This window comes from Astatotilapia calliptera, chromosome 20 (assembly GCF_900246225.1).
Source record: "Astatotilapia calliptera chromosome 20, fAstCal1.2, whole genome shotgun sequence".
NCBI classification, from domain to species: domain Eukaryota; kingdom Metazoa; phylum Chordata; class Actinopteri; order Cichliformes; family Cichlidae; genus Astatotilapia; species Astatotilapia calliptera.
The window spans coordinates 4,200,210-4,227,188 of record NC_039321.1 but is presented as its reverse complement, the minus strand read 5'-3'; the positions used below and the strand labels follow the sequence as shown (position 1 = coordinate 4,227,188).

The 26,979-nt window shown below is 43.5% G+C and overlaps 1 protein-coding gene across 3 annotated transcripts; it reads right to left on the bottom strand.

Annotated features, from left to right (window-relative positions):
- Positions 1–1,830: 1,830 nt before the first annotated feature.
- abcd1 (ATP-binding cassette, sub-family D (ALD), member 1) lies at positions 1,831–25,885 on the bottom strand. 3 transcript variants are annotated; one of them, XM_026153995.1, is made up of 17 exons: positions 25,297–25,885; positions 23,216–23,497; positions 20,159–20,277; positions 19,901–20,058; positions 19,580–19,767; positions 18,092–18,266; positions 17,770–17,960; positions 17,462–17,642; positions 17,224–17,366; positions 16,830–17,007; positions 16,561–16,655; positions 11,271–11,416; positions 10,976–11,121; positions 10,070–10,154; positions 8,530–8,655; positions 7,581–7,668; positions 1,831–2,912 (listed from the first exon to the last, which is right to left on the bottom strand). In XM_026153995.1, the coding sequence occupies exons 2-17, from the start codon at positions 23,342–23,344 to the stop codon at positions 2,790–2,792; spliced, it is 2,271 nt and encodes a 756-aa protein (XP_026009780.1). In that variant the 5' UTR covers positions 23,345–23,497; positions 25,297–25,885; the 3' UTR covers positions 1,831–2,789. The 3 variants fall into 3 exon arrangements, with proteins under 3 accessions (XP_026009780.1, XP_026009781.1, XP_026009782.1); XM_026153996.1 differs by having other exon boundaries at positions 25,794–25,885; XM_026153997.1 differs by lacking the exons at positions 1,831–2,912; positions 7,581–7,668 and having other exon boundaries at positions 8,396–8,655.
- Between the last annotated feature and the right edge of the window lie 1,094 nt (positions 25,886–26,979).

Genomic DNA, 26,979 nt, shown 5'->3' with positions numbered 1-26,979 from the left:
TGTAACTTCATTGCGCCCGTGGTAATCAGAAGGTAGCCAGCGCGAAAAATAACGTTTGTTAATGTGCGTCAGACTCAGACATGGAGACATTTGTAAGAAAGATGAAGATGAAGATTATTGCTCACTTAAGAGGAAATAATTGATTATACTGTTTGTTGGTCACCTGATCAGAGGAAAAAACAACAACAAACAAAACGCATTAGTAAACTTTTTATTTATTTATTTTTAATAAACATCCAGACATCATCATCATGACATCACACAGCATCGTTATAATTGGATCTTCATCACCCTCCTCTTCTTCATTCTGATTGCACTGGAACATGTAGTTTACATTTCTCTAAATAAAGTTTCTTTATTCAAACTGCAGCAGCAGATTATTCTGTTGTTGATCAGTGAAGCTGCTGTTTATATTACTGATTGTGTATATAATATACTGTTTATTTGTACACGCAGGAAAGGATTAAATATCACAATTAAAAATATATATAAACGGACTCCGCTGTCACGTGACTGCTTAGCAGTCATGTGACTCAGCTGATCCTTTTCTGTCAAATCTGCTGCTCCTCTCTTTGTTCTCAGTCAGCTGACGGCTGCTGTCAGATCAGTGTTTACGGTCCTTGTCTTACTGTCTTTGGAGAACCAGCACAAACTTCACAGGTTTAAAAGGCAGATGTTATCCAGTGTAGCCCCACCCACAGCCTCTGACATCAGTGGTTTCCCCAGTGGAACTTATTTTTCTGGAGCTATACTGGTACTGTTTGTTTTTCTGTTGTTGTTTTTTTTTCTTTTTTTTGGGGGGGGGGTTAGGACCAGCACACAGTTGGTGGAAAAAAGGTCAATGGCATATGTGGATAAACTGATCCTCACCTTTCAAATTAAAAGTCTGTTTACAAAAGCAGCTTACAGACTGTTTGGCGAGTGGTTGCTTGTGTTATCTAAATGAAACTGGTTTAAAAAATGTATACAGTGCTGCACCAAAAACCTCTCAGATTTCTTTGGTCACTAGCAGACTGCGACAGACGGATGTAGTTTGCATGGAAGATGGCAACCTGTCTGCAAACACTCACCAACCACTCACTAACAGAGACCGCCCACCTTCAAAGTAAAAGTTGCACATTTTGAAACATTTGTTTCACCAATAAGGCACAACTTTTACTTTGAAGGCAAATTGGTCTCCGCCTCTGAGTTGCATTTCACCTCCCCTCAGTGTTTAACGAGTGTTTGCAGACAAAACGGCATCTTCTATGCAAACTACCAGCAACTGCAGCACTCTGGCAGCGACCAAAGCAATCACTAAGTTTTTAATGCAGCACAAATACACAACTACCATACTTGCAAACTGGTCAAGGAAAGCATATTTTTCCTAACACAGGCTACCAGGTGATCAAGACCATTTATCAAGTTGTATAAAAACCTGCTGTTTCTATACAAGAATACTTGAGCTATCAGCAGAAAAAACGTCCCCTCACCTCACCTGGACCACTTCAGGCTGACAGCCAACCTGTCATAGCCTCACAATGCAAAGCGCTCTAATGTGACTGCTGTGGCGATTTCTTATTGTAAATAAATGGTAAATGGTAAATGGCCTGTATTTGTACAAACGCTTTACTAGTCCCTAAGGACCCCAAAGCGCTTTACACATCCAGTCATCCACACACTGGTGATGGCAGCTACATTGTAGCCACAGCCACCCTGGGGCGCACTGACAGAGGCGAGGCTGCACTGGTGCCACCGGGCCCTCTGAACACCACCAGTAGGCAACGGGTGAAGTGTCTTGCCCAAGGACACAATGATCGAGACTGTCGGAGCCGGGGCTCGAACCGGCAGCCTTCCGATTACAAGGCGAACTCCCAACTCTCGAGCCACGATCGCCCCTAAAGCTGAATTGAATAAAAACTCTAGGTGCTTATTTATTCCAGCCAACTAATGTATGTAAACAAGGTTACGTGACAGTAGAAACGAGCCATTTAAAATAAGCGAGATAACCAATCAGGACAGGAAGTGCTTCGTAAAAAACAGGCCAACTGATCATGGGCGTCTTTGAGAAACAGCAGCTCTGACAGCAAACCGGCAGTGCTCACGAGATAAAATTTAAAAACAAACAAACTCACAGTTAAAACTCACTTCAGTCATACGATTTACCTGCTTAGCATGTGTGTGTGTGTGTGTGTGTGTGTGCGCGCGCATGTTTGTCCATCTTTGTGTGGCCCATCCATCAGGCACACTGCAATATGAGGACATTTCTGCATAGCCAAAGGTTTTCATGCACAGTGATGGAATTTCTGTAATATGAGGACAGTTCTGAATTACAAGGACATTTTGGAACACTTTGAACTATACTGGGATTTCTACACCATGAGGGCACTTGTGCTTTCTCAGAGCATTTACATCTCTGTATTATGAGGACATTTCTGAACTCTGGTGAGACGTCGACATTTTGAGGTAATATTAGGCTACTTTTTAATTCTGAGGATTTTTTTTTTTTTACTTTGAGGACACTTCTGAATTGTAAGGACATATCTTCACAGTGAGGACATTTGTGAATTATGAGGACATATCTGCATTTTGAGGACACTTTGGGGATAATTCTGCTTTACAAAGGCATTTGTACATTTTAAGGGTATTTATAACATGTGCGGTCACTTCCGCTCTCTGGGGACTTTGTGTCCAGTGCACATTACAGGAGTTACATCAAGTCAACGCGGGGCCCTACAAGTAAGGAATACAAACGTGTGTGTGCGTTTCTCTCAATGCTAACCAGTAAATACAATCATCAGTGTGTAATCTCAGGAGGCTAGCTTCTCTTCTTTCTCCCCTTCGGCCTCCCCCAACAGGACACACAGCTCTGAAAGTCTCTGCTGCATCTTAGGAATTCCCAGCAGCTGGTTCTCCAAACGATGCTTCTCCTCCTGAGACACAGCACATCACAGAAACCACAAACACAGACACATAGAAATACAATGAATATATTATGTTTACTTTTCTCTGAATATTGCTGTTACAGGTGTTGCATTTGTTTGTTTTCTCTAAGCTTCCTGTCACTCTTAAATCCACCGGTGTCTGTACTTGTACCTGAAAGCTCTGTTTCCTGATTCAGCAGCTTTATCCACCATTACTACAAACAGCATCTAGAATTATAATAACTTTGGTTATTGCGTGTTTGCTTCCTTAATGTGGCCGCATGTTCCTGGTTGATACCCCAGCTAAACAATAGTCATTAATGTTTACTCTACAGGCAAAGAAACAACTGACTGCAAGTCAATGGAAGACGAAAATATGACGCTACAAACTGAAGCCTGACACTCGACACTGCGTGATGCATCACAACTTCCTGTTAACATACCACAACTTTTTAGCGCTGTTATGATGCGATGGAGCCTTGTGAAGAAGCTCAAGACTGTCATAGTTACTCACTAAATACTAAATTTATCAAAACAAAGAAACACGAGGAAGCATTACTACAAATGTGTACTGCCACTCGCATGTCTATGTGGCTGGGAGCCAGCTGATGTGTGATTTATAGTTCTGCGTTTAATCTAGACTACACATGTAGCTCACGCTGTTGTTTATACTTGTTTCTCGTGTGCCTGTGTCTCTCTACACTTTCACAGCCAAAACACGAGCTCATGGTTGGATTTCTCTCCTCGAGCTGATCCATTCTCTTCCAGAACAGGAGGAAAAAAATGCAGAAATAAAATTGTAAATAATGGCACGTACATTACATTGACATCTGTGAACGTAGCATAATGCACAGAGTGAAACGGTAAGTGGTCCAATCTTTACCTCCACTTTGCTCACAGTAAACTTGTCTGACACAAGAGTTCATTAACAGTGTTTGCATCCTCGGGCCTTTATCAATACACCCGGCTGGGACCTCACCAGGCTGCTTAGGGTCAGCTCAGGCATGATCGATACGTTCTTAAGGACTCTAATCACACAGCTCTGCTACTGCTGCTGAGTATCTCGGGCGTGAACACTAACACAGCGTTTTTTAGTGAGTGCAGTGAAAGTAATAGTGTTACAGAAATTACCAGAATCACACCAGAGGAGACTGTATCAGATCCTTCACCTGGTATCAATAATACAACTATCCAGCAGGTATTTTCCCGTAAATACCAGGATGTAACGATAGGCCATCTGTTATCCTGGAACGCCTTCGTCCGTGGGGACGAGTACACAGATTGCTTTTTTGTTATTTCTGCAGTTCAATCAGTGTAATGTGTATACGCCGAGCCTTTATTTCCTTTCGTATTTGGCAGCAAACACGACGCGCGATGCTAAATCATTGCATGGATCCTCGTGTGATATGACCGCTGATGTGCTGGTGCTTAATATCAATATTTTTGCATATTTTAGCCGCTCTAAGCGGTAATGACTTGAGTACCTGAAGTCAGTACTTCACCCGAGCTCCTCACATAAGTGAGGGTAAAATAAACAAAGTCACCAACGTGCACTGAAGAACAAGAGACCCGTTTGTGCACCAGTCAATCCTATAATTAGATACTGTGTTTAATCGCAGATTAAGTGTGCGATGATGTGCTTGAATCCTGCTGCTGTGTTTGTGTGTTAAATATATGTATCTTTGTCTGATTGTCCTTATTATAGTTTTCTCCGTGAAGCTGCAGGCTGAGCATCATGATCACTGCTGAGGTGTTGGGATCGACCCCTGAGGAGATGAAGTCTGTTAGACTTCCCGCAGAGTAGATCTGTGTGTTCTTCCCACAGCAGCTTCTGCTCAAACCTGTTTTCACTGTTTCAGGTGAAGCTGAGCAGGTTAATAAGCACTTCATGCTCTGGATTAATAAACTCTACCTTCAAATCTGGAGGCTAATGATAAACTGCAGCAGCCCTGCAGCCACTAATGATCCGTCACATGACAGCGAGGAGCCAGCTGACTGGCTGTTCTCACTCTCCTCGCCGCTTCCGCGCTTTGACCTCACTCGCTCACACATCATGTGCCGCAGGCGTGTTGTTGTGGTGCTGATGGTTACCACAGTAACCGCTGCATGCGCAAAGGCAGCAGTCAGAGGGGTCGCGGTAATTTTAGCGTGTTTACGAGTCAGGAGGGTTCAGTGATCAGCTCCACTCTCTCTCCTCGGCGCAGCGGGATGATCACAGCAGGATGTGAACATCGCTTTCACGGAGTTACAGATGCTGAACAGTGACGCCAGGGGGTCGTCCTGCGGGTACGAAACAGAAACGCACTGACAGAACTGATCCAGCAGCTGCTAACGGCTCACAGTCAGGACGCTGAGCTTGTTTAACTCCTGCAAAGAGTTTAGGTTTCTGTTCGCGCGGTATTGAGCTGTGTGTGGGTGTTCCAGTGACAGCCCTAAGTATCGCACCAAAGCCCCTCCCCTGTGCGAAATAATTATATTCTAAAAATCTGAACCGTATAAATTTCTATAAAGCTATCATCAGGCCTAGTTTTTCTTTTTATTGTGAAAGCCATCAACTCAACCTTTCACCTAACAAATCCCATCATGTGACCACGAAACTGAGAGGAGGGGAAGCATTTCAATGAAACTCTGCCGAGGAGTTTGCAAAGCCACCGCGCACTCTGACCCCCGATAACAAGACGCAATCTTTCAGAAACAAGTCATCCACATGATGTTGGACACGTGGCAGGTTTTAGAGATATTTCTGCCAAACTTGGAGATGCTTTTGGTACATTTCTGTCTTTAAAAGCAGTAAAAAACTTCCCAAAATGAACTGAGGTCATCAACAAAATATGCAGAAACGTCTGAACTGTGTAAAAGCTTAAAGTCTGCAAATGATAATGACCTCTGTTAACCCTGCATAACGAAGGGAGAACCGTTTAGATCCCACGTATAAGAGGAAACTGTCTAACAACGGGGCATCACTGATCATGATCCTTCATGTTTCTCCACTTTCTGTCACATTAGGAGAAGCTGTTAGAGTCCAATGAGCCCATAAAGCTGCAATAAGTGATCTCAATGTAAAAATAAGTCAAAGATACCTCTGAGATTCAGTTTAATTAAAGGAATTCATGACCCATTGAGCAGAGCAGCCTTGCTGTTCTGTATGTATTAAGCAGTGAGCTGTTATTAGAATTCAGCTTGCAAATGGCTAATAAAATAAAACGTCCAGTTATGAGTAAAGATGAAGTGACCGTGTAGCCTCTGTGTTTTGAGCTCTGTGGTTGCAGATAAATGTGGGTTTCCAAACCTGAACCTGTGCGGTCCTCTGGCCTCTGCAAACACAACCGACTCCGATTTACATACAGAGCGGGGAGCTGGGATTACAGGGGTCACTTGAGATGACTTTTATATGTATGAACAGCTATTTATAAAGTTACTTTGACATAATCTTGACTCTATGCAAAGTGATTTTCCTGCTGGTGAAGTTTGGGATACTACGCCTCCTATAGAGCTTCTCAAAGGACACGTGGAATATGACCAAATAATTTTAATGTTAAATTTTTTGCTGAATGTTTTACATTGTGCGCCTCAGGCTCGGACTCAAAGGTCTCCTTCATCACGGAGGGAGATGCAGCACCGGCCGAATGATGAAGAATATTAAGACCGACTCGCTGTTTAATCCCGGTAAGCAGAAGGCAGTGGGCGACTCCGTGGTGCGTTTGATCACCTTTGTTTTACCTGTGTATGTTTTAGCCTTTGATCTCGTCACCCACTGTTATCTTCCAGACTCTTCGTGTTATACGTTTTGTCTCTGCTGAACACTGATTGTCGTCCCCTCCCATCCACTCTCACAGCAACACCAACAAGCCCAAAGTTTGAACACACACGTTAAATATCAAAACTGTGTGTGTGGCAACAATCGGCAAACTCTAAATTCTGCTTTTTAGCTAACAGAAGATGAGAGCTGCTGTTCATACTCTGAGACGTTTCAGTTTTAACACTTTAGTTTTTATCCAAATGAACACAAATAACTAACAGCTCAGTGGAGTTTAATGGCTTCATTGTTGGCTGAAACCAACTGTTTTTTTAATGTGCACTATCATATCAAATCATATGTGTGCATTTCATATTGATCACTCTTTTAATAAAAGCACTCTTGGCATGTCGCCGTGTCGTCATCCAGCCTAAATGTGCAGCAATGTTATCTGTGTAGCTCTAGAGTCCAAGCGTGGTAATCCAGCATAAATTAAAGATCTGACAAGTTATTTTCCACATGCAGGTGTGCTGAAGTAAAAGCATAATGCGACGTCGCATTAGAAAGAAGTAAGTAAGAGACTGATGACAGCACTTTGAGATGCTTTTCTCTTTTGTTCCACAGCCATTCCTGACTAAATCCTGATCTGCGCTGTATTGCTGAAGGAAAATCAGAGACAGCTGCATTCACTTTAAGCTGTTTTAATGCTTATGGATCAATAATAAGCACATTTAAGCCGAGTTTTTGTGTCTTACAGCTAAGTTTAAGTATAAATCTTACAAACAGACCTGAACAAGAGCCACCTGGGGGCTGGACCCTCCAAACAAACTGCGCACATCTTTTTTGTTTCTAACATGACACGGTCTCACAGCAGCACACGCTCAAATAAAACACCTGCTGCCGGGGACCAATCATAGAGCTCGAATTAAACACACACAGACCTGCAGAGAGAGGCGCGTGGAGGCATCCAGAGGTTCAAACCTCCACCCTCCTTCTCCATCGAACTGCAGCAGGTGAGAGTGGTACTTCCTGTGAGACAGAGGAGGAGAAGATTAGTTGGAGGGTGTGGCAGCCGGCAGCAGCTCAGAGCTATGCTGCCCCCTGCAGGCTGAAAATAAAATTAAATAAAACCTGAGTTCACTCCTGATCTTTGAGTCACATGAGTCACGTAGTTTTATCTGCAGTTTTGGCATCTCGAGTTTCACTAGTCTGTGGATTTCAGTTTTGCTGCACGCTGTGTAAAACTTTATTTATGACATTTAAAGACTTTGTAAAGACATAAAGACAAAAAAATATTAAATGAAAGCATTTACATGTTCCAAGTCAGGAAACATCACCTTGAAAAGTGTTTGAATGTCATTGTTGTTTAGAAATTGTGCAAATTTAACCCACAAAAGTTAACCTGATGACACAGAAGCAGCAGAGATGACAGACTCAGCTGGCATCTGATCTTTTAGAATACCACGCTTTCATTTTGCCACCATGCTTGTTTCTTTTGCGTCTTGAATGCAAGACATGAGAAATAATCCACAAAATTCAAATAAACGTGTAATAGGTGACGTCTCAGTTATAACACACTCTCAAAGAGCAGTCACAGATATGATCATTTTCAGACTGCAACAAAAACCATCCAGCCACATTTTAAGAGTCGCCCTCTTTTTCATGAGCACTCACAGTGTAACTGTTGTCTTTGGACTCACATGATGCTGGAAGCTTCCCACATGACCAATGACACCTTTTTACTTTTAGTACTAGCAGCAGTACCCCTCAGCCTCCTAGCAGATTACAGTTTCAAAACCGTTCCTCCTTCAAGATATTCGGAAAACTTGACCTCTGACCTTGAGGTCAAGGTCACTGAGATTCAGTGTGTGTGTTTGTGTGTGTACTGACCATAGGGAAGGCCTGTGAGTAATTGACAGCAGTGCGATCCCAGCATCCTTCGCAGCCTGGAAGATTCCTCCCTCCACGTCGATGCTCACGGCGCTCGTACACTCGTCCAGCAGAGCGTACCTTGGGCTGGGCGAGAGACATTCACAAACACACAAAGAGAGGAAAAGAGCGAGAGAAGACAGGGTGACTATGGTGGGCGCACACAGAGTCACTGTCACGCTGAGCATCTGTGACATTTGCATGCTTCTAAAACGGCTTTCTCAAAAGGCAGCTTCTATTATTTCTACGTTCTGAGTTTTTCTAGCCACCAAAATAAGTCGGCATGAAAATAACATGAATTCTCTACAAACGTAAACACACATTTACCTGTACGCTAAAGTACAGTCCCATTTAAACTTCAGTTTATATCTCAGCAACACAACACGCAGACGTTTCATGTGTCACGCTGTCTCATCTTGGATAGACAGACACTTGCTCTTCTGTGATACAGAAACTTGACCTTTCACTGCAGAATTTGTACAGATTTGGGGCTAAACTGTCCTTTAATATTTGTTATTCTTCCCTGGGAAAAAATAAACACAAGAAGTCGTCAGCTGTCTGAACTGGTGCGAAATCTGTTCACGGCTCATAAACAGGCCACTTACAGTATGTTAGTCATCATAAAGGTGGCAGCAGATGAAACCATTATTTTAATAGCGGAGCATAATCTGACAGAATAAACAGAAGCAGGCCTGACGCCTGCGCTGACTGCATCTGAACCAGCTGCAGGGACGTTTCACTCTGATGGAAAACGGAAACATGTTGGTTTAACAGTGCTGAGGTGTGTAAAATAAACACGGCAGCGGTCACAGTCCTAAACAGGTCATGGGGGTGCCGATTTAACTCACTGGGTTGACCTGATAATGAATAGGCCATAATGCTAATACTGAGGCCAATAGTGAGAGCTACGCTGAAGCTCAACACGAGCACGCCCAGCGTTTAGAGTTTGCTCGAAGGGAGGGTGTCCAAGGAAATGTGGGCGTTACTGGGGTGGTTATTTTAAAGCAGCTATCTAACTGAATAGGGAGAGAGCCGTTAACTTTAATGCCGTTGAAACATACAGAATCATCATGAGTCAAATCTGATTTCATATGCAAAGTTAACACATTACAGTTTCTAAAGGGGCTCAGTTCAAAGCACCAACACGAGCAACGTCTCAGATCCTCCCACCCTGAGCCAAGAAACACAACAGTTTACATTATGGACAAAGTGAGCCTACACTCACCTACATACCACCTATAATACAGCTACTACACAGCAGCAAACCTCTACTGCAACACCACCTCAGTTAGCATGTTTCTCGGTTCAGCTGTTGGCTGGCTCTGTGGAGGCAGAGGGCAGGTTTACCACCACCTTTACCATTAAAAACGCTTCCTTCAGATTTCTGTTCAGAACTCTTTGAGCACCTCATCGCTCTTTCATGACGTCTCTGTCCAAAGTCCAGCCCGAGCACAGCCAGATGCTGTGAGCATCCTTTACTCATTGAAGAGTGAGACCTTACCGGTGGTAGAACATCCGAGCCATCCCCATCCGCTGCTTCTCTCCTCCAGACAGAACATCTTTCCAGTCATTGACCGACTCCCAACCTGAGAAGCACATACACAGGTGTCGCCACAGCAGCATTGCATTACAACAGCTACAGATGATCCCAGTTAAACGACATTTACAATTGCATGTGTCCATGCACCTGCAGACTGACGCTTTATGAATCCGAGCCCAAAGGGAAATGTGTAAAAATTTCCCCCCCACAGTCTTCTGGTAGCGCTGATGTACACATGATGTGGCTCAAGTGTACGTGTAACACTACTAATTCAGTATTTACATGTTTACTGATTGATTCCCACTCTCTAAGACATCATTTTATACGTTTTTCTACACTTTTTTTTTGCAACTAATGATAGATATGTTCATTCATTAACTTGATTCAGGTGAAGTGAAAAGCTCTCTCTGTATTTTCATGTTTAATACTGCTGACAGGTGAGCCGGTCTTTCCTGAATCCTGCGCCCTGACACATCCTGGCATCATCCTGCAGCTGCTGCGAGCTCTCAAACTGACTGCAAGTGTCAGTCAAACAGTCGAGCACCCTTCACGGCAGGCTGGGGACGGGGCACTGATTAAATATTTAGCAGAATTTGATTTGAGCATTCGAACCGGTTTGAATGTTTGTGATGGAGCGGTTCTCAAAATTAAGTGTCATATGAAGTGAAATGAGGTCGAGGCACCATTAGATGTGAAATGACTCCTCATAATTAATTCTTGGTTCAATCACCGCCGCACAATCTGCCTCACGAGTTTCCCGTCTTCTATGTTTGTTTGTGTAGTTGAGTCTGAGTTGCTGTGGAGGTTTTTCTGCCTGTTTACTCCAAACAAAGCGCAGAGCACAGCTAAACACGCACTCGGACTGACCTCCCTCTCGGTCCATGATGTAGCGCAGGTGGACGGTGCGAAGGATCTCTTCCAGGTCTGAATCTGTGAGTCCTCTCTGAACCATCTCCTCCACCGAGTCCGGATAGATCACCTGGTCTCTGAGGGTCCCCTCTGACATGTAAGGCCTGCAAACCACACAGAACAGGAAACCACAACTGCTGTGGATCTAGGGCCTTAACTTTGTAAAACACCGACAAATGGTTGTTGGTGGTAATTGGAACCATATAAATATAAAGTGCTGAACTGAATTTGGTACTAGTAGTAGTAGTGTTACCTCTGTGGGATATAGAACATGTGCTCTGGCTCCGGTCTGTACAGGACTCCTCCATAAACAGGCCACAGCCCACTGAGGATCCTGAACAGGGAACTCTTCCCACAGCCGTTTGGACCGGTGATCAGCACGTTCATCCCATCGTCCACCTGAGACACACAGAGAGACAAATCCACAGGATTGGACTCGTTTCTGGAAAGGTGTCTCCAAGTCTTTACAGAACATATGTGCACAGACGCCTGTACTGCAAAGCATGATTTAGGAGTTAAAGATGTGAGATTACACCTGGGTTTTAAATATGACAAAGGGGTTTACTGAGGCAAGCCAGGCCTGCAAAGCCATGAAAACATGGTTTGGACTTGACCTGCTCTGAGAAAACAGCTCAACAGATGAATGTCTGCAGAGCGCATCTAAAGGCTGTTGAGCATGAATGGAAAATACAAGTTCTCATTGTTTTCTGTAGCTGTGTACTCCAGATACTAATTAAAGCACTAAAACCTTGCACTTGTTGGCACTAAACTTGCAAATAATCCTTCTCACTGGCTTGTATTCAGTTATTATTTGTTCTTTACTTGTTCTCCACACTGTTTAACACCACCAGGCTGCAGCTGAAAGAACGAGGCTACGGCTAATAAGCCTGTTAGCAACAGCAACAGATTCTTTTAGCAGGCTGTGGTAGTAAATACAGTCGGATCGACCTTGTCTTAAAGATGAGTCGGTGTTTTAAAAGTCAGAATTTTTTCTTTGTTTTTACTGATTAACTACCCAACTAATTACTTCCTACAGCACAACTACTCAACAGCACAGACTCCTTATTTACAGTGGGGCAAAAAAGTATTTAGTCAGCCACCGATTGTGCAAGTTCCCCCACTTAAAATGATGACAGAGGTCAGTAATTTGCACCAGAGGTACACTTCAACTGTGAGAGACAGAATGTGAAAAAAAAATCCATGAATCCACATGGTAGGATTTGTAAAGAATTTATTCGTAAATCAGGGTGGAAAATAAGTATTTGGTCACCTCAAACAAGGAAAATCTCTGGCTCTCACAGACCTGTAACGTCTTCTGTAAGAAGCTTTTCTGTCCCCCACTCGTTACCTGTATGAATGGCACCTGTTTGAACTCATCTGTATAAAAGACACCTGTCCACAGCCTCAAACAGTCAGACTCCAAACTCCGCCATGGCCAAGACCAAAGAGCTTTCGAAGGACACCAGGAAAAGTATTGTAGACCTGCACCAGACTGGGAAGAGTGAATCTACAATAGGCAAGCAGCTTGGTGTGAAAAAATCAACTGTGGGAGCAATCATCAGAAAATGGAAGACATACAAGACCACTGATAATCTCCCTCGATCTGGGGCTCCACGCAAGATCTCATCCCGTGGGGTCAAAATGATCATGAGAACGGTGAGCAAAGATCCCAAAACCACACGGGGGGACCTGGTGAATGACCTGCAGAGAGCTGGGACCAAAGTAACAAAGGTCACCATCAGTAACACACTACAACGGCAGGGAATCAAATCCCGCAGTGCCAGACGTGTTCCGCTGCTGAAGCCAGTGCATGTCCAGGCCCGTCTGAAGTTTGCCAGAGAGCACATGGATGATACAGCAGAGGATTGGGAGAATGTCATGTGGTCAGATGAAACCAAAGTAGAACTTTTTGGTATAAACTCAACTCGTCGTGTTTGGAGGAAGAAGAATACTGAGTTGCATCCCAAGAACACCATACCTACTGTGAAGCATGGGGGTGGAAACATCATGCTATGGGGCTGTTTTTCTGCCAAGGGGACAGGACGACTGATCCGTGTTAAGGACAGAATGAATGGGGCCATGTATCGTGAGATTTTGAGCCAAAACCTCCTTCCATCAGTGAGAACTTTGAAGATGAAACGAGGCTGGGTCTTCCAACATGACAATGATCCAAAACACACCGCCCGGGCAACAAAGGAGTGGCTCCGTAAGAAGCATTTGAAAGTCCTGGAGTGGCCTAGCCAGTCTCCAGACCTCAACCCCATAGAAAATCTGTGGCGGGAGTTGAAAGTCCGTGTTGCTCGGCGACAGCCCCAAAACATCACTGCTCTCGAGAAGATCTGCATGGAGGAATGGGCCAAAATACCAGCTACTGTGTGTGCAAACCTGGTAAAGACCTATAGTAAACGTTTGACCTCTGTTATTGCCAACAAAGGTTATGTTACAAAGTATTGAGTTGTATTTTTGTTATTGACCAAATACTTATTTTCCACCCTGATTTACCAATAAATTCTTTACAAATCCTACCATGTGGATTCATGGATTTTTTTTTCACATTCTGTCTCTCACAGTTGAAGTGTACCTCTGGTGCAAGTTACTGACCTCTGTCATCATTTTAGGTGGGGGAACTTGCACAATCGGTGGCTGACTAAATCCTTTTTTGCCCCACTGTATGTAGTGTTGAGCTACGGCTGAAAGTACGACAGACACCTGCAAAGAAACCTGTTTTTTTTCACCGACTGTGTTTTATCGTAGTGCCCAACCCCCACGTATTAAAATAAAAAGTATTACAAAATGTATCCCGTGTGATCTCGATCTGTTCCCCACATGAAGGCTGATAACGTGTCCTCGTGTGTATAATTAAGAGAGAAGCTGTAGCTTCTCTTCTCACTTGGTGAAACGCGGGCAGCAGACAACAAAGAGTCGGCACTGTGAAGATAATCCTTTGTTGACAACAATTATGGCCATTACTGTAACTGCAATCAAAGCCTTTGTGGGTACAAACACCAGGTGTACAAACCACCTGTACAACAAGCTTTTGCCTAATATGAGAAGCATGCGAGCTTGGTTTGCTATTATCTTCAAATTTGGCAGATTCTCGTAAGCTTGTACGAGAACCACCCCCCCACCCACCTTCCTTCTGCAAACCTGCAGACGGCACGGGTGCGTCTAAAGCAAGGGTGTGCAGTAGCCTCCTGACACTTCAAAACATGTAATTATGTTTATTCCAGCATTGCACTGAAGCACAATTCTGATATCTTTGCAATTCGATGTCGTGCTTTTGTTCTGCTTCTGCTCCACAGCGTAAATGTTTAAGCTTTGGTTAAGTATTATTGTGGTAGTTTAGATTGTTAATATAAAATACAAATCTACAAACATGTAAAGTTTATTTCAGTTCAGTAAAAATACCCAAGGACCCACCTGGGGCAAATACATACTGCATTATTAACCATACAGTCCGGATCTTTTACCAGCTTTAATTCTTGGCTCTGGCTACAGCAGCTGTCTTTCTTTTAGCCTAGATTATATTTTTAAATCCCTCACATTTGTTTAGTTCGCTGCTGTTTCATGCTACGTCTGTCCTTAGCTTAGTGTGGTTGTGTTTGTTGGGTTTAGTTAAGCCAAAAACAGCTCAAATCTATCCTAAGCTTGCTGATGCTGAATTCGTTCCCTGAGCAGGCCCCCGTGATGCCTGTAAAGATGTGACTGAATCTCGGAGGTCCCTCCTCGCAACAACACACTGAAAGAAGAGACCAATCAAAGCACATGCTGTGAGAGCAGAGAGGTCAAAGGTTAAGAACCAGACAACAGAGAGGAGTTTCTGTGTCCATCAATGTTCCTCTTCTTCCCCTCTATGTTTCCATCTCTGCTGCTTCTTCTTCTCTCATCCTCTCGTACTGAACACAGGAACCTCATTCTATGCCGCGAGCACGCACAAACACACAAAGTAACACACTCTCTCACTGTTTCGGCACATGCTAATGAGCGATGACCTCTGACCCCAGGCGCATATGGAAAGAATGAGCCCAATCCCAATGTCCACAGACTCACAGTCTTTGAGGCTTGCTCCCGCAAAGGCAGCGAGGGTTCGGTGTCTGACACCCAGTGTCAAACAGGCTGCAGGAGGGATGTTTGGTAGAAATTTTGAGCCCTTTATTCATTCTTTTCTGTAATTGCTGCAGACTTTGCCTGAGGGAAATTACCCACAGTTCACAGCGCTGTGGCGTTAAACACGGAGGCTGCAGGGGATGCTTCAGAGGAAAAACACTTAATCAAGAAAGCATCGGCGGATCAGCCAGACTGAAAGTTACGAGTACAAATATGTTTACACAGAATTAGATGAATGCCGTGTTTGTTGCTTATTCTTTTTCATTTTTGCTCAATTATGTTTTGACTATACTGAGAAAACTGATTATATAACTGTTTCTTCTCGTCCCATCTGTAAGAGAAGAGCTAGGAAGAAGCATATTCAGTGCGGCTCGTCACTCCCATACCTGTCAGACGTCCATCATTACACCCCTTCTCTGCCCTGTGCTCAGCTTCTCCTGACTGCTCCTCACTTCAGACTTAACACCAAGTGTGCCGGAGGACTTTAGCTGTGCCGCACCTCATCTTTCAAACCTATCAACACTTCCCCTTCGTTAGACAGACTCTCGGACAAATCACAGCTCAGAATCGATCTGTTTTCATCAGCATATCAACTACAGCCATCTAGTTTCATATCATTCACAATCATATTATTCCAGGATTTCAAATCCTTTTTATTACTGTTCTTGTTAGTTTTGTGTTGTAAGGTGACATTGTTTTTAAGGGCTTTGAAATGTGCCAAGAAATTATTATCATTAGTAGTAGTATTACTATTATCATTATTATCATTATTATTATTATTATTATTATTATTATGTGCAGAAAGTAAAAATACATTTGTGTGTCTGTAAAGCGAGCATGTACAGTTGACTTCCTTTAAATCTGTGATGGTTTTGTGCTTAATCCAAATAAGGACTGGACTGCAGCAGTGCCACCATGTGGCCACAAATGTTAGCTGCACACTGAGGCGACACTGACCACACTGAGGATTCATGGTTCGGATCGTAACAGACATTAAATTAAAAATAAATAAAAGGAAAAGCCCACAGCAACGTCCTCTGCTACAAAGAAAGTTCAACACACCCAGGATATCTTTGCATTATTTGGACTCACTCATGCTAACGCTGGCAGTCTGGAGCTACTGTATTAATACATTTTAGCCTTGGCTTCGTCTACCTGCAGTCGATATGAAGGCCTCAAGTACAAATAAGTGTCTTAATTTGTTTGGTTATGCTTACAGAACAACAACATTATTGTAAAATTGTTTGCACACAAAAGGTTGAAAAACAAAACAAGATAAAACAGGTTCGCAGGATAGGTTACCATGGCGATGTAACCCACTAAGAAGTGAACCACCTTCATAGTAACAAAATGTCAGGGATAACCCTGAAGTCACCTGGATAAGTGTGTGTGTGTGTGTGTGTGTGTGTGTGTGTGTGTGTGTGTGTGTGTGTTACCTGGATATTCAGACAGGACACTACTACATCTCCGGTAGGCGTGATGATTGGCAGGTTCTCACAGCGAATCCCCTTTTCCACACTGATCACCTGACCTGTACACAACACAACAGACAAAACAGCTGTCTCAACTTCCTGTTTGGAGTTTGTGTGTGGGCGGGGTTTTGCCCTTTAGTGACTGAAGCGACAAATGACACCGGGCCAAAGATAACCCAGCTGAGAGTTTGGGAGTAAAGTGCTGCAGAGGTGTTACATGATACAAGACTCACCTCTGATCTGTAGCGGACCACAGACTCTCTGCCCGTGTTGAACTGCTCCTCCTCCTCCATCAGCTGTTAACTCCTCCTTCTCTCTGTCTGCGGAGCGGCGGTAGATCCCCTGATTCACATCTTCAAACACATCCAACATCTCAGAGACTCGAGCAGTGTAACCTGCCAGCTCCGTCACCTGCACAGCAGTCAGTCGTCAGTGTGCATCATTTAAACATCAACATGGCATGAAGGAGAAAGGGAGGAAACACAAGGTGAAGACTGGAGGAAGACGAGCAGAAGAAAGGAAGTGATAGTCTCCCTCCAGCAGCTGCCTTCTTCAAATACTCCTCTGTTAACCATCAGCCAGAGAATCAGAGGAGGTGAAAAAGAGGAGGAAGCATGGCGTGCATACCTCCTTGTAGGAGCTCATGATTCTCTCCACGGCGTCGGCTGCAGCGTTCAGGAGGTTCCTGGCTGTGGTGAAGGCCTGCGTCCGTTCACTCACAAGCTCCTCCTCCTTCATCACCATGGCAGCCTGCTTCACCTCCTCCGAGTCTGAGCACATCACAGGTCAAAGGTGAAGCAGCTGAACGCCATACTCGCACCAGACTCGCTGTGATACTGTACACCGATAACAGGAGTGTGTTTACCGTGTTCAGCGTATCCGGTGGCGGTGATGATGGGCACGGCGACCATCACCAGGCCGGAGGCACTCCACACGTACTTCATGAGGAACTGTTCCAGCATGATGTACCAGAGGCGCTTCAGCAGGATCTGATGGATCTGAGAGGACAGAGACGTGTAGCTCCTCCGCAGCTGGGCCAGCTCCACCTACAAATCAAACACACCCAAACTCGCATGACCATCACAGACATGGCGATCTCCATCCACAAAGTTTAACAGTAACCTACCTGTCATTCAAACTGATCACTTCTTAAAACATCGGTGTTTTTCTTACCTTGTGTCCTCCATAGAAGGCAATCTCCTCTGAGTTGGTGATGATTCGTGAGTGCATGTAACGCAAGTCTCCTTTCCTCTTCGCCTCCTCGGCCACAAGCTTCCCGAATCGAGGCGAACAGGAGCGCAGGACTTTAGCCGTGAGTGCTACGACCAGGCCGGCGATGACCGACGGCCACGTTGTGTTTGCTCCTGCAGAAACATGTAGCGCAGACACGCTGTTAGAACAACCTCAGCCTCAGTCAAAAATAAGCATTAATTACAAGCAACACACCAATGTGTTCACATCATGCGTGAAATCATTTGGCGCTAACATAAGCAACCTTTGGAGTGGGCGGTGCGTATCAGCGTGTAGCAGGTGACGATCACGTCCAGGATGGGTTTGGTCAGGTTGGAGTAGAGGTGAGCGATGGAGGCCGAAAACATGACGATGTCCTCAGTGAGGGACTGATCGGGATTGGACAGACGCCCGTCCATGTTGCTGACTCTGTAGTAAGTCTGCAGAGATCAACAAGTTCACCAATCAGAGTATAAATAGGTCAAAAATAAGCATCAGACTAATGATCAGAACATACAAACTTCAGAACACTCAGTGGATGAGATAACAAAAGATAACAAAAAGGCCACAAAGATCATCCTCAAGTGGGACACATGCAACTATAATAATGGGTCAAAGATTAGCTTGTAACTGATTGATAACGGATAATGCGGAAGATAAATGACATTCACTGTCAGAAAACGTTCTGGAGATTTGCTGCAGTACCTAGTTGAGCCACCAACTGTTCAGTGAGGCAGCGCTGCAGCTGTCCCTGCTAACCTTCCTTAAGGGTAACATAAATAGAGCTTCTCCCTGCTGTCCAAGTAAGGAAATCGTGGCCTGCTGGGCTCTGCGGACTGTCTTGTTCATGAACTTGGCAGCAGAAAGGTGTGAAACATGTGCCTGACAGCTGTTCAGTTCACAAACTAGTTCCACAGAAAATGTGAAGATTTGCAGATAATCTAAGTCACATTTAATTAAAAGTAGCACAAACACAAAATCCCAGATCCTGAAACAGGAGAAATACTTCCATTTCTTTCTTTTTTTTCTTTGATGTTAGCAGCAGGGGAAGGTTTCTCACTGCGTCTGCTTTTAACAACACTCATTAAGTGTTTGGGAACCGAGGAGTCCAGCTGCTGTTGTTCCAAAGCCAAATGTTTCCCCGATCCTGCTTAATGCTACATGTTTTCAGCTGCTCAGCAGCTCAGTTTTCTCCCAGTTCTCAAAGGTACAGACTCGTTTATGGTGCCATGCTAATGGGATATGTGCAGAATACGTATTGATATTGTCTCACCTGAAAAAATACAAAAAGGAGGTTTGGATGGTAGCACATGCTGCCTTATAATCTTCACATATCACTCAGCTTTAATAGTGCTTTTACAGACCACCAACTTACCCATGCACTCTAACTGATATCAAACTGAACGCCCATTTTTAGCTCAGAGGATGCGGAGTTCATGATTCCATGTCTCCACTTCACTTCATCTTAACTGAGCTCTAGATCTGTCTGTGTTTTTTGTTTGTAAACTTCTATTTGTGGTTTCAGTGATGGATTTATGATGGAGTTGTGCTTCAGTGATTTCGTTTCTGGTTTAATGAAATGCTGTGTGACAGCCTGATGGAGGTGATCAGTCATTCAGTACCAGTTTTTAGGCTCGAGGTCTCTCGAGACTGTCCCCGTCCATCTGTGCTTGAACCAGTGAAGTGTAAAAATCAGACATTAGTCCTGATAACACACCTGTCGAAGCTGTTTATTTGTGTGTGTTTGTGTTACCTGATTGGTGAAATACAGCTGGTAGGAATGTTTAACCAATCGGGTCCTGAAGCTGAGGCTCAGCTGACCCTCCAGGAATCTGATGGCGCTGTTTATGAAAGTTGCAGGAACTGCAACGAGGAGCCACTTGGAGAGCTGAAGCACGAAGGCCTGAGGATCCTTCTGAACAATACACCGCACTATCACACCTGACACACACAGCAGATCAATACTGCTGATTAGCGATGATGCCAAACTAACTACGTCACCATTGATACTAAAAATATGATCAATAATAGCGATGGATAACTAATGACTTTATAGACAAACAAGGAGACAGACCGTCCAGAGACGCGACGTAAATCGACAGGAAGGTCCGGGACATCAGGGTGAGAGAGTGTAAGGCGAGCAGGGCGATCTCTGGACAAAGTAACCGTGGAAACAAGAGCTTCAGCAGCCGGGAAAGTCTGAGGAAAAAGTCCCTGTTGACCGACGGAGACCTGAGGACAGAAACACACGAGAAGTTCATCCTGAGCTCGACCCTGAAGGCCCGGAGCAGCCAGACAGGCGAGCAAACCCTCTGCCATTTTAAAAACACACCTGCTGTCACTCTTCTTCTGCTTCTTCGCTTTCTTGTTCTTCTCTCCGCCATCATCAGCAGAGCTCACTGCACCCACTGATGGATCAGATACACCCAGCTGTTTACCTGCTGCTCGCCTCTGCAAAGACAAACCCACAGTCACCTGCGCTGTTTGTACAGGTGTGAACAGGTCTGTGCAGTTCTGTTTTCAGGTCAGTTTATTCTGAGTCAGCTTCCAGAATATGTTTCCTGGTTTCAGTTTATATATTTTAATCTCATCTTTAGTTTTCAGTGTTTTTGTGAATGTTCTTTTGATAATCCTGGGGAGGATTTGTCTGTGGATTTAGGAAGTTCAGAACAAATAATCCAAACAGAAACGTAGGCTGACTCACCTTCACGTAGACATCCCAGCCTCAGCAAACACATGAACTAATGCTTCCCTGTATTCTTCTTGCTAAACAAAGACTTAAACTAAAGGAATCTTTTGTTAGGGCTGTCACGACACCGACCACAGTTAAATTAAAATACATTTCACTGGTTCACAGTATCTCCAGTGGCTCCACAGTGTGGTGGTTTACACATGTAAACGTGTGAGAGGCTCGAGATCAGGAGGAGATAAAAATCCCTTCAAGGTTGCATCAGGAAAGGCGTTCCCTGAGAAAAAGAATTTTTCCTATCTGCCGAAAATATACAATAGACTCTGTGCGCCTCAGCACATGCTACTTCCGGTGGGGAAACTCCTGTAGAGCGCTTCGTTTCCGGTGTGATTTTCGCTCCTTGTTTATGGTCGGTTTTTCTAAAACAAGTCAACCAAACGCATGAATCAAGCGGTGATTTACATTTCTCGAGATGTCTCGGGCATTTACCGAATATATCTGTAGATGATGTTCGTCGACTTGTCGATATTTTCCCCTCACCCCTCAGAGCAAAAGAGAAAAAGGATTCAAATGTTATATTTCTCAGTATTTGTGTACAGCGGTCCCTCGTTTATTACCGGTGTTATGTTCTAAAAATAACCAGCGATGGGTGAAATCCGCAAAGTAGCCAACTTTATTTTTAACAATTAGTATAGATGTTTTAAGACTGTAAAAACCCCTCACTACACACTTTATACACTTTTCTCAGACAGGCGTGAACATTTTCACACTTTTCTCTCTTGTTTAAACTCTCAAAGTTCAAACCTTTGTAGCAAAATAAGTCCAGTATTATAGAATAAAACCAAAGATCAAACCCTGTTTTCAGGTCCAGAACATGAGAATAGAGCAGCTGCGAGATAATTCAACATCAATGAATCAATGAATCAGCGATCGATGTAGCGATTCTGTACTGTACAGGAGAGACGGCACGGAGGAGATCGACAGTGTTCTGCAGCCAATCAGGATGCAGAACACAATGACGCATGCAAACTTGCACTAAGAAAATCCGCGAAACAGCGCAGCTGCAAAAGATGAACCGCGTTATAGCGAGGGACCGCTGTAATTTTGAAGGTAAGTCACAACATACCCTTCGTAAACACTAATGTATAGAAATCCTTACCAGCTATGATTCATTGATTTTTTGTGGCTTTTTTCACGGTTTGTTAACATGCTGTGTAGGTGTGTACTTGACTAGCTGATATCAACATAACGGGGAAACATTTGACTATTCTTCACCTGTAGTCTGAATGCTGAACATTTGCCTGTTTAAATCATGAGACCAGTCACTATACAGAGATGTGCTTCTGAGTGTGGACGATGTGTCTTCTGCTGCAGTGATGCAGTTCTGCTTGTGTTGAGTGACATAAACAACCGATCGATCTACACGCTTCAAACGTCAAAATTGACCATTTGATTTTTTATGCCACAGCAGTGGTGAGTGTTCCCACCTCTGCTCTTTGTAACTTAACGCGATCTTTCCGTTTTCGTGTTTTGGACATGATTCTGGAGTCCATCTTCGCAGTAGCGATTGACTGCAAAATAAAGCTACCGGAAATGTACAACCCTACATCCGGTCGTAAAACTGGAAGTTAGCATTTTCTCGTGCACAGGGTCTATTAAAGAAAATATTTTATATACTTCACTTTACTAATTGGCTACTGCCAATATGAGTGAAAAAAGCATTGATTACACCAGTATGAACAAATGTCACAGCTACAAGTTGACCCACAAACTGAAGAAACACCTGTAAGTCCAGGTGGAGGGCAGAGTAGGAGTAAAAACCTCCGGGGCTGAAACATGAAGCTGACACTGAGATACCCAGAAACTGCCTTTCCTCTAACAAACGCCTGAGGCAAACTCCAAAAGGGAGTCAATCCCCATTGTCTCCTATGTTAAAATGTACGTTACAGCAGAAACCCACTGTAATGTAAAATGTGCCCCACCATAAGAACTGTTCAGTGGGTGAAATTTGTATAGCAGTATCTATCAGTGTCCATCTAGTGAGGTTAACATTAGGGGGTGTGGCCACTTTGATTGCCATGCACCTGCAGCTGATTGTTGTCTCACTCATTGAACTGGTCCTCTCCACCATGTTTGTAGTCTTTGTGCCTCTCAAAGCATTTTTAATGAAATAATAATAATGTCCTGCTGTGAGTTACAGACCATCCAAGATGTTTGTGACTGTCTAGAGTTTTATTGATCTGTTACTACTTAGCAATAATTAGCAGATATCCATGTTAGTGCATTGCTACGGGTCCAAAGCTAACCACAGTGACAGGTTAGACCTTTGGAAAGCAGAGAAGGGAGGAGCAGTGTCTCACGCAGCAACACAACAGCTCCAATGTGAGTGACTGAGCCTGATTAAGAGCTTGTGTGTGAGAAAAGTTGCCAGAAGGGAAGAAAACTGTTGTTAGTGACTCCGTGATTTATTGCGTCATAAATCTTTTTTAGTGCTGCGATAAACATCAAAGAGAATCTGCAACCTGAAGCTGGGCTTTTGCTTTGACTGTAAATCTTTAGTTTAGCTACCCAACAATTTCTCATGACTAAAGTATAATTAATTTTTTTATTTCTGGTGACTAAAATGGGGTTTTTTTTCACACCTAGTTTTAATGTTTCATTCAACAATAATGACCTTTGTGTGTACAGGTGTGTGCGTACCTGCAGCCTCCTCCACACATATGGAGACAGCTTTTTGACGGCGTACGCTGTGAGCAGGACGGCCGTCAATTTCCTGAGTCTGGAGCTCCGCCTGAGCTGAGCAGGCAGCTTCTCATAGGTCAGCTGCATGCTGACAGGTAGCCGACGAACGACCAATTGATGTCCAGAAATCGCAGCGTGTCACCTAAGGTCAAACCGAACCTGATCCCAGACGGGTCCACTGTGAACCGATGCGGGTTTGTCAAGGAAACGCCATGCTGACCTCAGAGCGTGAGCCACCACCTGCACAGACAGGATCAGGTTTTAGATTACACCTCAGTCCAGCTGTAACCGTTAGACAGTTCATGCACTCCATTACACTGCAGAGTAAGCAAACAGCTGCATGGGGCCCAACAAGGCCCTCCAAAAAAAAAACATGTGGCTGTGAATGAATGATAGGGTCGCACGGCTCTGTGTTCACAATCGTGTAGTGAAAAAAGTGGTCATCAATCAATTTTTATTATATTAAAAAAGCAAAGACATGTGCATTTATTTTTATTGTAATGACTGATCAACATTTCTTGCTTTGTCTGAGACTAAACCACTGCTCTGGTGGAGTCAGACCAACCAGTCTTAACTGGGAGAGCTCTTTGATTTCACCCATAAATAAAGACATTAGCAGTGCAATCTGGTGCATGACCCATTCAGCAGAATTCAGGAAATTAAGGACCTGACTCTCACAATTTCCTCCAGGACCCCCACATGAATGTGCTCCTTTCTATATTATCTACACCCGTGTGTGTCAGTGTGTAATGCAGGGGTGTCACGCATGCAGCCCAGCCTGCCAGAGGGTCTGATCCGACACCCTGGATGACTCTGCAAGGTGAGAAAGTTGCAGAAAAGTCTTCAATAATTTAATCTTCTTAATAAAGTAATCTGCTGTTCTATAAAAACATCAAATAAAATTGTTACTTAGACCTAAATAACTCCACCTGAGCTTTTAAAGAGCCACTTAAATCTGTGAAGCACATGTAATGTCAGCTCGAGACAAGCTGTTTCAACTGCTCTTCTGTTATGTCTTCTTATATACCTTAAAAGGATATCTATGTTAAACATCCCCAGCTACAAAACACATTTACGCTCTGTTAAAAACATAAAATTATTCTGATGCAGAAGGAATATCAGCCAGAGGACGACCCTGGAAAGACCTTTCATATGCTATAACCTGGTTGTCCAGCCACCTGTCCCACGTGGTCCTCTGACCCTTGAGCCCTGAAAGGTAACTCAAAGTACCTTTCCCATTTTTCTCCAGTGACTTATAAGCACACAGATAAAACATGTTATACACATTAAATTAGTGCATTTTCACTGCTGAATCTATGTTTCATCTCATGATAATAAAGCTTAAAATGAATTATAGAAAAATGAAATGTTGGCTGTAGACTGTCACACCTGCAGTGGATCTAAACCTGATTCATGTGCAGTTTAAACAGAGCTTACATGTTTTCAGTCCTGGAATTTTATTAAGTTATAAGGGCTCCAATGTGTTCTTGCTTGGGGGTCTCTAACTCTGAGAACAGCCATAATATGAAGGTAAAACTTTCCATTACTTCATTAGAAACGCTAAAGTTATTATATTAAAGAAATCAGCTGATTCTGGGGGATCACGTGGAGGTATTTTCAGCTTTTACTGGTTTGACACGGAATAACCCAAAGATTATTACGCAATGCTTTCATTGGCCCACGCTGAGCTGTATGTGACCATGAACTAAATCACACACCCCACACCCCCATGTAACCCGATTTGATTAGTGTAACTTTATACGTATTATAAGTGTTGTGAACAGACAGAAGGAATTTAGGTCTGTGATATATGTAATAATCGGACAAAATGTTGTTATATAAGGTCAGTAAACGTGCTGTGACATACTGCACACTGTTATATAACGTTAATAAACGTATAGAGATTATACAACATTAATAATAAGATCCTTGCTCTCTCTCTCTCTCTCGCTCATTTACTATCGACCAGGGGGACCGGCTCCACTTTAACGCCCCGCAGGTGTCCTGTCGGTGTTCCGGGTACTCTGGTAAACACTCACCCGGGTTCAGCAGCAGCAGTCGGTGACCTGTTGAACATCCACAGTCGGTGTGTCGGTGTACAGAGTCCAGCTCCGGTGTGTTAGCTCCGGTCCCCCTAGCTTCTAAGTCTCCCGTGAACACTGACCGTAACAAACGGCTAACGGCGCGCTGTCGCGCAAACTCGTTTATAACACTGCTGCCGTTCGCAGAGTGTCCTGCCCTCCCGCCGAGCAGCTCTCGACCCGGACTCGAACTTTACTCCGGGCTGGGTGACCCGGCAGCGGACCCACGGTTGCTAACTGAAGCTAACTGCTAACAGGAACTTTGTTGTTTCTCTGATGTGGACATGAAAAGCGCACGAAGTTCCGGGTTAAATCGCTCCTCCTGCTTCACAGCCGCCCGGGACAGACGCGCGCACGACCCGCCGTCACTCCTCCACCAACTTCTTCTGCTACACTGAACCGGTGTGAGGACGGTCACACCGGCGGAGGCAGAGAAAAGTTCAGCATCTGTTTACCTGAGCAGCGGCCCGCGTCCGGATACCGACACAACGTGCCCTGAAGGGCGGGCCGCGTTCCGATACTGAGGACGTGACCTCCCTCTCCTCCTTCTGCTTTTATCCGAACAAAATATAAGTAGCTGCAGGGTGGTGGGGAGGGGGTGTGATATTTTAAAAATAAATGAAATAAAACCTCTGATGGTTGGAGGTTAAAGTGATACATTTCAAATAAAATTATTTAAAGTTTACAAAATTAACTTCTAAATTAACAATAAAAAACCTTGCAAAAATTGACAAATTTATGTAAAAAAAAAAATACTACCAAATTTCAGACAAAAATATGGGAAATTTATAAACTAAAAGATGAAAAATAAGTTTTTGAGAAATAAATTTGCAAATGTACAATGAAAAGACGTAGCAATAATTGGAAATTTATGAGAAGAATAATGCCAAATGTCTGAGAAAGAACTGCAAATTTCTGGTGGAAAAAAATAAAATAAATAAATAAATGTATATACATATAAGGAATAAACGTTTTTCTTTTTAAAAAAATACAATTTGAGTCAGAAAGCCTAAATTCTCTAAATAACTTCCACTTGATAGAAAGAACATGAATTTATACCCAGTTTCACCAGGATCTTACATTTAGATCAAAATCTCTCAGGAGACCTGCTCAAAAGTAGCAGTCATACACTGAATCATAATGAAAACAATGCACATGCAAAATTATATTCAAATATAACAAAAACAGCAACCGCCACATCCACAATTCAGCAATACCTAAAAACATGTTTGTCATGGAGGTGTCTTCCATCCTTTGTATACAGTTTATAACATAGTGATTACAAATAGCAGCAATAATGAACTTGAGTGTTCATTTACAGGTAGCTCATAGTCTTCTGCTAATTCTTTAGTTGTATTAAACAGACCTTAGTTTGAGTTAAAAGGGTTTAAGATTTGTTCAAACAATGAACTCATTTGGTTTCTGCTTTGCATATTCTGTCACAATTACTTCCTACTGCTGGACCGCACACTAAACACATCAGCACTTTGTCAGGCAAACTTGTTCAGCTGGTTATTTATGCAAATATGTGATCAGACAATCACATGGCAGCAGCTGAATCTATTGAAGTAAGCAGATGTGGATAAGACGACCTGCTGAAGTTTGAACAGAGCATCAGAACAGGGAGGAAAGATGGCTGAA

Bases quoted from the DNA above. Each gene is read 5' to 3' on its own strand.
- abcd1 (XM_026153995.1), bottom strand. From the start codon at position 23,344: ATGCAGCTGACCTATGAGAAGCTGCCTGCTCAGCTCAGGCGGAGCTCC. The intron at 17,367-17,461 runs GTAAACACACTC...TGATGTGCTCAG, and splicing joins CACCGGATACGCTGAACACG to ACTCGGAGGAGGTGAAGCAG. The intron at 17,008-17,223 runs GTATGCACGCCA...ACTGCTGTGCAG, and splicing joins TCATGAGCTCCTACAAGGAG to GTGACGGAGCTGGCAGGTTA.